This window comes from Euprymna scolopes, chromosome 40 (genome assembly GCF_053919585.1).
Source record: "Euprymna scolopes isolate OS-2025 chromosome 40, ASM5391958v1, whole genome shotgun sequence".
In the NCBI taxonomy this organism is placed as follows: Eukaryota; Metazoa; Mollusca; class Cephalopoda; order Sepiida; family Sepiolidae; genus Euprymna; species Euprymna scolopes.
The window spans coordinates 43,752,065-43,765,175 of record NC_136521.1 but is presented as its reverse complement, the minus strand read 5'-3'; the positions used below and the strand labels follow the sequence as shown (position 1 = coordinate 43,765,175).

General features: G+C 33.7%; 1 protein-coding gene across 1 annotated transcript in view; it reads left to right on the top strand.

Moving 5' to 3' along the window:
- LOC145265508 (man(5)GlcNAc(2)-PP-dolichol translocation protein RFT1-like) overlaps positions 1 to 13,111 on the top strand; it is a 66,168-nt gene that overhangs the window by 32,142 nt on the left and 20,915 nt on the right. The window contains exons 8-10 of the mRNA XM_080121410.1: positions 2,901 to 2,951; positions 4,394 to 4,524; positions 6,638 to 6,782. Of these exons, the coding sequence (XP_079977536.1) occupies positions 2,901 to 2,951; positions 4,394 to 4,524; positions 6,638 to 6,782 (327 nt within the window). The remainder of the gene's footprint in view (positions 1 to 2,900; positions 2,952 to 4,393; positions 4,525 to 6,637; positions 6,783 to 13,111) is intronic.

Below are 13,111 nucleotides of genomic sequence, written 5' to 3'. Positions count from 1 at the left end.
ATAACTACAAATCAAGTGTTCCTTTGTCTAGCATTGACGTTTACATCAGAGGTCAGAATCTAGGTTGCTTGCTCTTTTTTATCTGGTCATCCGACATCACTTGAGAGTTTTGTTACTTCAATTCTCCTTGTATATTCGGGCGTTGACTGGTCCATTATTTAACAGTTGTCCAATGAATTAATCATGGCTCCTTTCACTGTACTGTTCCATTATCTAGCTGAAAATCTCATTAATTTTTATCTTTGAGTGGCTTTTGGCTTATCTAAATAGCTAACCAGAAATATATTTTTAAAAATCTTTGATGACTGGATCATCTTATTTTCTAGAATGGGTGTGGAAGGTGGTAACATACATATAAAAGAAAATACAAACATATTATTCTCATGCAACAATATTTGCAATATGATATTTGAGTTGCATTATCTATAATACTAGCAGGGAAACCTGACATTGCCTAGGATTGAATGATGATCAACGAATGTTTCACACTCCCATATTTTTTATTGTCATCAAAATCGGTGAAATAGACCATTTTTCAATCAAATAGATTGATTGCATGCTCTAGTTGGGGACACATTACTGAAGGAAGCTTCACATGCCTTCTTGCAGTGATTAAGTTCATAATATTTTTTTTTTTTTTTTTTTACACAGTGGTCACCACTTATCAAGACCCGGAAGCCACTCAGGGATAAGGGTTATTGCAAGTACATTACGTTAGTGTGGAGATTTGATGAAGTGTTTACTTAAGGGGACGGTTCATTAGGAATTTGTTAACGTTGGACTTGAACACATCCAAGTTGTAGTCAGGTGGGAAGCAGGCAGACGGAACAGAGTTCCACAGGCATGCAGTTCTAAGAAAGAAGCTTTGTTCATGGAATCCACGTCTTGATTTAGGCACAGAAAAAGAGTGGGGGAAATTTCACAGTGGATTCTGCTAGACTGGTGTTTTTCGTGAAAGATTGGCGAGGGGGGACCAGAGATTGGAGTTCAGACGAGCACCTGCCATGGAACAACAGAACCTAATCTGGATTTTATAAAATTATTTTTATATATAACTGATTGAAAAAATTTAAAATAAGAAAAGTCAACTATCATGGTTTAATTGTGCGTTAAACGGAAACATTCATTTCAAACATGACTCTGTCATATTAAATGATTTTATATGTTGGGCCTTTCTGTTTGTATGGTAATAAAACTTCTCAAATGCGCTTGTGATGTTAGGCTGTGTAAGGTGTTAACTTTGGTTAAAATCGCCTTCTTTCATCGGATTTTTTTTTTCAATTATTGATTATCGATACTTATTGAAGGTATTCCAACATAAAACCTATCTAAAAACACTGCCAAATAGATAAAATACATTTGTGTGAAATTTCAGCTGTTATGGAGTCTATAGGGAATATTCTGAATTTTTGAGATGTGGATTGGTTATTAGTATTATTATTCATCAGACTACTGTTCTCATCTTGAGTGTGATTTTCACAACGTTTCGGTTAGTGTAACCTCTGAACTTCTTCAGGTGTATCAAAAGCAATATTTAGTAACATCAGTGCATATCAAGAGGAGATGGAAACCCTCCACTGAAACAACTATCCAGAGACCATGACATCAGCTCCAAGAAATCTGGATCAAACACAAAAGGACATCACTCAGAAACTCATCACAGTTTGTATACCATATATGAAGGGCTTGTCTGAAAAGCTTCAACGAATATGTAATCCATATGACATGAGGACAGTATTGAGGAGTGATTCAACTCTCCGGAAAAAAGCTTGTGAGAGTCACGCCCCCTACAGAAAAAATAATGACCAAGAACTGTGTATATGAAATCCTATGTAAATGCGGAAAACTATACAAAAGTGAAATGTGTCGTCCATTGAAAGTACGGTTAGAAGAACATCGAAAAGCCGTAGTATGTGGAGAGACTGAAAAATCAGGCATAGCTGACCATATCTGGAAGGAAAAGCGAAACCATCTACCATTATGGGACGAAGTAAAAATTATAGACAGAGAGGAACGATGAAGAGTAAGACGACTGAAAGAAGCAGCACATATGCTGCTAAGTAGACCTAGTATAGAATTTAATACGATATGGGAACCAGTAATTATAAACAATAGATAATATATACAAGTAATAAGTAAAAACATTAATATATATATATACAGAGAGAGATACATTAATGTATAGTTATAATTAATAATAAATATTGAAATTGACAACTTTAAATAAAAATAGGTTTACGGTTCCTAAAATTCGTATTAGAATCGTCTGGAAAGACCCGTGGCGCAGTGGTTAGATAGAGTACTGGGAAAAATCAATTGTAAAAGTGATACTCTTCTGAAGGTTAAAGTTTTCAATCCTCAGTGTGAGCGACCGAAGAAAAATACATTTGCGAATTACATAGCTGACCGAACAAGAGCATGCTACCCCCATGAAGTAAATAAAGGGTTCCGGTGAAAATTCTGTCCAAATTCCCGAGTTCGACAGAAACATTCCTGAGTTCAACAAGATACACCTAAAGAAGTTTAGAGGTTATATCAGCTGAAATGTTGTGAAAATCAGTCAAGATGAGAATAATAATACACATAGAGATGTCTTAGTCTATCTGTCTGTTCCAGTTTTCTTGGAAACTATTTAGAAAGTCTTGGAAAAGACTGAGCCGATCTGGATTGGAATTTTATATGGAACTTTATGATAAGGTGCAGCAAACTATATATGGTATCCATTTGATGTACAGTTAGGGATTAATGCTGTCACCATAATGCCACATTTACTTAAAGTTTCACATAAAACACACATTCTAAATCAACAGGCTATAATTTTTTTCCTGTTTCTAACAAGTTAAAAAGTTTAGTTAATTGATATTGATTTGGTTAAATATTGAATTTTTTCTCTGTTTCAGGTGAGAAATACGTCATGACAATCTTTAAGATTCTCTCATTTGCAGACCAAGGTAACACCTTTTTTTTTTTTTTATTTTTTTTTTTTTTGCTTATATTCTCCCCAAACAATGCAAATGGCCACTGAAATGTAAGCGGCTACTGTGAATAAGAGATGTTTACAGAGACAATCTAGGTAGGGAGTTGAGCTACAGCCACTACCAAAGCAGCATTCACTTTGGGTGGGTTGAACTGGCTTCCTCCAAAGAAGAAAGTTTCATGGGAATATCAAATTCACAAATGCTCCCCAATCACTTATATATCCTGATCAGGAGGAGATGACAGCTTGATTTCTGAGAACTATGAAGTAAAAGTAAGCAAAAGACATCAATCTCAACAGACAGGTGGGCTCTCTCTACCGTGCTAGAAAACTACTAACACCCAAAAGTATCCTGTACCTCTATAAGGCAACCATTCGCCCATGTATGGAGTATTGCTGTCATATTTGGGCTGGTGCATCGGCTACTAGTCTCTCGCTCCTTGACAGGGTTCAAAAGAGAGTCGCAAATCTGATAGGCCCTAAACTGGCATCTAAGCTTCAGCCTCTGTCCCATCGACAAAACGTTGCATCCCTCTGCCTGTTCTACAAGTATTTTAATGGTGAATGCTCTGATGAACTGCAAGCACTTGTGCCCCCACGACGTGAACACCCTCGACAAACCCGACAAGCTGCAAAATCCCACCCCCACACTGTAGAGATCCCTAGATGTAAAAGATCTTTCTACTCCGGTAGTTTCTTCCCCAGAACCGCTAGACTTTGGAATTCCATTCCAGGTCACTGCTTCCCCAACTGTACTGACATGCAGAAGTTCAAGTGCAACGTGAACTAACATCTTGCTGCCCAAATCCCTACATAGTGCCCCAGTAGCTGTCTCCCCTGATAGTAGCCCCCTATACCAAAGTTGCAATGTGCCTTGTTTGGGGTGAAAATGTAATAAAAATAAAAATAAAAAAATGTCTTGTCAGTTCATTGAAACTGTAATGGCCTTTGTTCAAATTTAATTATTTCAAGTCGAATAAATCCTTTTGAGATTTTTCTTTGCCAGATTCATTAACTGTGACAATCGAGCTTTAGTAGGATGTATTCTAATTCCTGCTGTAGCTGTTGATTTGAACCTAAAATCATAAAAAAAATTGGTCATTCATCTCATAAGATGTATAGCAATAACATACGGAATTTTCAAGAATCTACAACAATTTTAAATGCCTGTGTAAAAAAGTCTGGAAACTTATTGAAGGCACCTCGTATAAAGGATTTATGCACATGGTGAAAGCATAAAAAAAGATGCATGTACTGCAAAGGTTCCCACATGACAGTTCCCGGTCATAGATCCGAACTAGCGACATTCACGCCAGGTCTTGTATAGGTATCACCTTGATATCACTTCAAACAAAATAACAGTAACTATCAAAATTCTAGTTTCAAATTTATTCGAAAAAAATTTCTTTTTTTCAGGTATTTACGACGTTGTCCACAATTTGGGTTCTCTTGCTGCTCGTTTCATCTTCTGTCCCATCGAGGAAAGTGGTTACTTGTTCTTCTCTCGATTGCTACAGAGGGGCAAGCCGCTCAAAGAACAAGCAAATGTAAGTAATAAGTATTAAGTGATTTGATAAATAAGATATTGCGCCTTCAACCTCCTGAAGAGTGTAACTGATAACTGAATTTTACCAAGCACTTTATCCACTGTGCCATAGGTCCTTGCAGACAAGATACACGTGAAGAAGGTCGGAGGTTATATCAACCGAAATGTTATGAAAATAACACGCAAGATGGAAGAAGTAGTAATTGTCTGTATTTTTGAGATGAGGTGTTTTCATTGATTGAGATTGTCAGACTGACTTCCTCATCTTGGTTGTTATTGTCACAACGTTTCGGCCGTTTTGCCCTCCGGCCTAACGGCCGAAACGTTATGACAATAACAACCAAGATGAGGAAGTCAGTCCGACAATCTCAGTCAATGGAAGAAGTAGTCCGATGAATCCAAATAATACAACTATGAAAATGTGTGGAACAGTGATAAAAACCCTTTTGGGAAGAGCTTAAGCTTTCCACGCTTGAAAACTTTATGCTTACCTTTCTGTAAGCATAATTTAAATATTGTTATTATAAACCTGACGATTTTTAGAGCGTGTCACGAATCGAGTTTTTATCAAAGCCCAAGTTGACAGTTGTTATAAAATTGAGATGCACAAATGCTGTTTAAAGTCCAAATCAACATATCTGACAACTCTGTAAATGTAATAAATATTGCTGCTTATTTTATCATAGTCTCTCTCTCTTTCTCTCTCTCTCTTTTCGCAGCAAGGAAAATTTTGTAATTCAGTTGAAACTGAAACTCTGTGTTCAGATATTGAAATAATAACTTGGTCCCGATAAGTTAGATATTTAACGCCGTTAGCGGCAGTTGCAAAATGCTGAGATTGTACTCATTCAATCGTCAGTGCGGGTGACACACAAATCTATAATTGTTAATTCCTTATGACTTCCTCCCAGTCTGGTCCTGGATATGACCTAAAACTATATCCGATGGTGAGGCCCCACCTTGCGGGCCTTGGGGAGTGTGGAGCCACCCTTTAATTGCCATTGCTCCCAGGGCCACTCTGACCCGGAGTGATAGTACCTGTTAGGGTCCCAACTATGGGTTAAATAGAATCTGACTTAAAAAAAAAAAAATATACTCCATTAAAAATCGTTCCTCAAAATAACTAGATTCAGCATTAAATAACCTGAAAAAGGTTGATATGCCGTAAAACAAAAACAATCAACCAAACAACCAACCTCCCAGTCATGGCCAACATAAAATGAGCATGCAACACCCATTAATTTAGGGGTTTCCATTAGAAATTCCCGAGGTTGACAATGTTTCCTTCGATCTTCAAAGTTACCTTCGATCTTCTTCAGGTGTGAAGAAGATCGAAGGTAACATTGACCGAAACAAAAAAATCTAATATATAAAAGGCTATATGTCTGTCTGTCTGTCTCCATATTTTCAAACTATCTCCTCCGAAATTAAAAGTTGCAGAGGCTGCTAAGGGGCTGAAATGATTAGATTTTTTGCGGACCATTCTTTTATGGGTCTTTAGCTGGTTAAAATAGTTTTTAAAAATGGGTAAAAATTGAAAAAATTGTTATACATTTTGTACATTCATCTTAGTTTATTTTCAATTTTTAATTTTTAATCATTTCATATGCGTCACCAGTTTTAAATGCTACAGTTTCGGTTTCAATTCTAGCTGATGGCACTCAAATACTTTTATTATTTTACTTTTGAAATCACGACTTTTGTCCAAATTTTTACTTTTTGAAATCACGACTTTTGTGCAGATTTCGTATATATTATTCTATAATAATATATACGAAATCTGGAAAAATTAAAATATCATATTTAAGTGTATTTTACGCCTGGACACAATACAATAAAACCCTGGTATACGGCATTAAAAATTAGTAACAAAATACAGTACAGCATATAATACACATGTATATAATCAAATAACATTATAAATAACACCATAAGACTGAGCAAATACCGTAACCAGGGGCTGGAAAAACATTGTATTCCACATTATAACCTGAAAAAAATGTATTCTAGGGCCACTATATTCCGTATATTGGCACTGTTATGGTCTTGCTAAGGGAGGTCCAAGCAGGATTATTCAGTCGATAAAATATCTCTATCGTACTTTCTATTTTCAGGAATCCTCTGATTTGGCTCCAAAAGTCTTGAGTGCTCTTTTGAAGTCAGTGACTTTGATTGGTTTGACCATTCTTGTTTATGGCTATTCTTACTCTTTCCTGGCATTAGACATTTATGGCGGGTCAGCATTAAGTGCATCAGCAGGTGAGAAGCAAATTTTTTTAATCGATTTTCTATCAATTTATCCTATCTAGGCATAATTGTCCTCAGCTGCATTTTTAACTTCTTTATGAAAATGATGTTGAAAATATCAATATTGGTGGATTTTTTTAATACCAAAGAGTTTGATCATTATTTTTCAAGTATGCAGGTGGCTTGAAGTTGCTTCTTTTTATCTGTTAACTAATGACATGAATTTTAACACATTTGCTGCCAGCTATAGCTCTATTAAATTTATTGCCATTGTCAAACTATTTTTTTCTGCAATTTACAAAAAATAAAGTCCATGTAAATATAATATGGAATAATTTTTATTTTTTATTGCGGACTATTTTATCACCTTATTTTAGTTATTTCACAACGTTTCGGCCAACTATTCCTCTGGCCTTCGTCAGGTGGTAACTGCGGCGGATAGGAACTCTGAATCTCCTGACTGCATTCACTGCAATTATTGCCTTCTGTAGTTTTGTCATCTCACCACGTTTTTTGGACCAAAAATTCAACTACGGAAGGCAGTAATTACAGTGAAATAATATATAATATGGAATATTTATTAAATTTGTATTATTTATTATATTCTCGTATTTGACAAATTAAATAAGAAAATATCTTAGTGTGCCAAATACGAATATCAGTTTGTATATTTTTTGTAATAAAAATTACTTTAGTCAGCTTTTATTTATAGAGAATCATTTAACTTATTACTTATATACGTATTCGCTAGAAAAAAGATAATACATGGCAGGGGCCAAATATGAGATAATTCGTAAACATATTATTCAATATGTGTTATTCTGAGATGCCAGTTCAAGTTAAAGACAGTTATCGTATGTGCTGAGTGAGCGTTTACTAATAGAAAAAGAATTTCATTACTACGAGTTTATTAATAGTGGGCAAAGCTAAATAAATGTCCGGGTACAAAAATATGTGTAGTTGGCAGCGAATGTGTTAAGGAAAGTTACAATGAAACTAAGCTAATTTTTTTACAAACTTAAAAATGTCTGTAAATTTTTTAAGCAAATATCCAAGATGATAAATTTTTCTTCTTTGAAATTTTATTTAATTGCATAACTCATAAACTGAAACATATCTATTGAAACATTTTTCTTGCATAACTTTTTTTTATTTATTTAACGAAAATTGTTCCAGACGAGACATGAAACCAATCGATGTAAGAAGATAAAATAAATAAATAAATAAATATCACTTCACTATGTGTTATTTTGAGATGCCAGTTCAAGCTAAAGAAAGTTATCGTAGTACATGCCAAATGCACATTGACTAATAGAAAAAGAATTTCGTTACTATGAGTTTACTTGTAGTGGGCAAGGCTCAGCAAATACCAGGGTACAAGCTAACTCATAGTTAGCAGCGAATGTGTTAAAGAAAGCATCCTGAGTTGTCTCCCTTTGACCGTTTTTATATAAAAAGGCACGTAATGCAACATGTCCTTCTCTTTGGTGTATAGCCTTTTCATGTATAGATGTAAAAATAAACAGACGTTTATTTTCTATTTTCTTGAATAAATAATTTTCTATCTTATCGATTGTCATAATTTTGGCAAAAAAAAAATATCAAAAAAAAAAAAACAGATAAAATCATAACAACAAAAATCTGTGAAGCTTAAGTAAGTAGGTCCTGCAGACGAACCTCCTTCTGACATTCGGAAAATTTAGGTTAACAACCAGTGAAGTTACCGAAAAGTAACCCTTTTGAATGAAGATGGATGTAAACAATATTTTTTTAATTAATTTCTTAATTTTACTTAAAAACAAAATGTAAACACATAAACAAAATATTTTAGAAAATAATTTAATTTTAAATAAAAATTGATTGTAAAGAATTTTTTTAAAAATAATGATTGAAAAATATTGCAAAGTGTTTGCATAGCTGGTTCTTTGGGATAATTGGGGCGCTTGAAACCTCCAATCCAAAACGAAAAAAGCCTCAGTGTTTTTACTATTTTAAAGCGCTTTTTTTTTTTCTTTTTTTTAAAGTTTGAAACACAAGTAGTGGCCAGTTAACTTAGAACAACAAGTGAGCATGGCGGAAATTCTTCAGGGTTTAAATATATTTTTATGTTGGTTAAAAAACGTTTTTCAGGCGCCATATTACTTTCTATTTACTTGCCTCCCCACAAGGGCAGAGTTAGACACAAGGTCTATAATGTAGAGAAGCATTTATTACTAAAAAACGAAATGGTGAAATATAAAAGTAAGTTAAGCTAAAAGTAAAAAAGAAATTTTTTTTAATTCAAAGAATTAAAGAAAGAAAAAAATTCAAAGAAATTTCGAAACTCATTAAGATAAATAAAGATTACCTTTAAAGTAGTTAATAAAATTCTTGTACATCATATCAAATATGAAAAGTTCTATGATGTTTTTATCATAAATTTTTGACAGCATTAATCTTACTTCAAACAAACAGTTCAACTTAAAGACAAGGAAAATCACAATTAAAAATTGAGTAATTAAATGTTAAAGAAAAGGATATAAAAGTTAACATCCAAATTGCATGGTAAAATCCAAAGATCCAATTTGGATGTTAACTTTTATATCTTTTTCTTATATATTATCCAACAATATCCACACACACACACATATATATATGTGTGTGTGTGTGTTGCAATATTTTTGATTCATAATGAGGTATGATCCCACACAGTCGGGCGATTCTATTTATAAACGATGCTGCTAGGAACTGACGAATCGAATTAATTCACGTTCTGCTACCGACTAATCAGAAATCAGAATTGCTCCATAAATATTAAACCTTTTCTGTAGCAATTTCACATGTTTTTTTTTTTCTTCTCGTCTCGACATGGTAAGAATCTTTTGCTCTGTGGAACTGTCTACTGCAAACAAGTCACCTCTCAGGACCTGTGTAGAACAACAAACCATCGGAAACTGTTCTGAAACTAAACATGGCTTACACTTCTAGAGGTTATGCACCCAGCGTGCGTCTTTATTTCGATGGATCCGAATCAAAATTCGAATTGTGGCAAGTTAAATTTCTAGGATATCTACGAATCCAAAAGCTACACAAAGTACTTCAAACACAACCTGAAAACAGAAACGACCTCGACATCATTGAACAGAACGCAACTGTCTTTGCGGAATTAATATAGTGTTTAGATGACCGAAGTCTATCACTAGTAATGAGATAAGCCCTGGACGATGGCTGCAAAGCATTTAACATATTGAGAGAGCATTATTTATCGAAAAGAAAACCCAAAATTATTTCTTTATATACTGAACTGACCTCTCTAAAACGAATGGAAGCCAAAACTATTACTGATTATATTATAAGAGCCCTAAAGACTGCAAATTTTTTAAAAATGTCTGGTGAAGTTATAAGTGACAGTCTGTTAATTTCCATGGTCTTTAAGGGATTACCGAGTGATTTCAAGCCATTTACCACCATGATAACCCAGAAAGAAAAACCCATGACTTTTAGCCAATTCAAGGTAGCACTCAGAAGTTACGAGGAAACTGAAAAAATGATCACAGAAAAAAAAGAATCTACAAATATCATGAAATTCAAAAATACACACATAAAAACATCAAAATTAAATTATACCCATGCCAGGAATAAAAACCGCAACTTTGCCAAAAACAATTTTTCTCCTAAGAAAAGTACAAAAATTATTTGCTATAATTGTGGACGACCTAATCACAAGAGTTTCCAATATAGATACAGGACTCAAAATGGCGACTACATTAAAAATGTGGAGAGCTGTTAGCGAACATACATTTTTATTTTTGTGTACGTTTAATGCTTCTACAATAATAATTTTCTTGTCAATTGTGGTGCCACGGCACATGTGATTACAAAGGAATCTGATTTTATCAGTTTTGATCCCAACTTTTAGCCACAAAATCATTTTGTAGAACTAGCTGACGGGAGTCGAGTAAATGATATCATTTTGAAAAGAGGTAATGCTAAAATCTCGCTAAGGAACAATAAAGGTGAACTATGTTTCTGTATTCTAGAAAACGCTCTTCTAATCCCAAAATTCAAACAAAATATATTTTCTGTACAAGCTGCTACTAAACAAGGTGCAAATATAAACTTTAGCCCCAATAAATCAAAACTTGTATACCCAAATGGAACTGTATTCAACATTAAAGAAAATGGAAGATTATATTATTTAAATAGCGTAGTCCCATCGAAAACCGCCTGCCATGATCTACAGACATGGCATAAAATTCTTGGACATTGCAATATTCCTGAGATCAGAAAGTTGCCGACTGTAGTTGATGGAATGAAAATACAAACATCAAAAAACTTCAACTGTAACGTCTGTACGCAAAGGAAAATGACAAACTATCAAAACAAGATACCAGACAAGAAGGCCAAAAAAATCCTATCAATGGTGCATTGTGACTTAAACGGTCCCATGGAACCGATGGCCAGAGAACACTATAGATATGTGTTGAATTTCGTAGATGACCATTCAGGTTTAATAATGGTTTACTTTTTAAAGAACAAATCTGATACCCTGCTAGCAACTAAAAAATATTTAGCTGACATGGCTCCCTACGGTGAAGTAAAGTGTATTCGCTTTGACAATGGTATGGAATTCACCAATAAAGACTTTAAACTTTTACTAATTAATCATCATATAAAGCATGAAAAATCAGCTCCTAGATGGCCACTCCAAAACGAAACTGCTGAAAGAGCGTGACGGACACTTTTTGAAATGGCAAGATACCTACTCATTGAATCAAAACTCCCCAAAAACCTCTGGACGTACACACTTATGACAGCAGCCTATATATGCAACAGGTGCTTTAGCAAAACACTATCTAAAACTCCATATGAATCTTTCTGTGGTAAAAAAACAAATTTAAGCAGAATGCATATATTTGGTTCAACTTGCTTCGCATATATAGATAAAAAGAGTAAATTGAATATTAAAGCCGACAGAGGTATATTTCTTGGATATGATAAAAACAGTCCAGCCAATTTAGTATTTTTTCCAGAGAAAAATAAAATAAAAAGAATCCGATGTGTAAAATTCACAGACACGTTTAATTTTAAAGATGAAAACCCGTCATATGAAGAGGATGAAATTATATTTCCTCCAATTATTAAAACAAACGAAGACAATAAAAATGACGGAGACAAGAGTGTCTATGATGATGATGATGATGATAGTCGAAAGATATCCCAAAAGAAATAGAAGGCGACCCGATTTAAAAAATTTTTTTTTTTACTCTTTACTTATTATGTGTGCATATATATATATATATTTTACTCTTTACTTATTATGTGTGTGTGTGTGTGTGTGTGTGTGTGTATATATATATATATATATATATATATATATATATATACTTTTTACCCACTTTCCTTTACTTTCATTTTTACTATTATTTTTTATCTTTATCATTCTATTATTAGTGTCACTCTATTATTATTATTATTTTAATTATATTATTATTTATTATTATTATTATTATTATTATTTTTATTATATTATTATTTATTATTATTATTATTATTTTTATTATATTATTATTTATTATTATTATTATTTTTATTATATTATTATTATTTATTATTATTATTATTTTTTTATTATTACTTATATCTACATACATGCATATTTTATAATTTTATACCTATTCAATCCATGCCCGGCAATTTTTAATTTAATTTAATTTACTTAATTTCTTAAAGACCTTTTACAGCAAATGCATTTAAATAGGTAAATCGCTTAAATTGGATGTAACTTGGATACCTTAAGAGGACGCATCTTAGTTACTCCGAACAAGCCCCCCCCCATCCGCATAAATCCTTAACGTGTCAAATTCTATATGACACTGCAACAACCCAACAGCCCGCTAGTGATAGCTACCCACCTGTTTCACTTGTATTTCCCTTTCTCCATTCAGCACTTACCTCTCTCTTTCTCTCTCTCCACCTACCCCGGCCTCGAAAGTCTAATGTAGCTTACATCATTCCCTAATATCTTCTCTTCCACTCTCTCTCTCTTTCTCTCTCTCTACTCCAATCCGTGTCGTATTTGGCTAAAGTCTTTAAATTCAATTTTACCCCTGTGTGATGTTTATTTATTTATTTAACTATTAAATCCTACAACCTGGACACTCACCAAAAGATTGGAAAGAAAACTAGACGGCACATACACCCGTATGCTAAGAACAATATTAAATATATCTTGGTAAAATCATCCCACGAAGCAGCAACTTTATGGCAACCTACCTGCCATATCTAATACCATCAAAGAAAGACACCTACGATTTGCTGGTCATTGTTGTAGGAGCAAGCATGAATTGGTGAGTGATGTA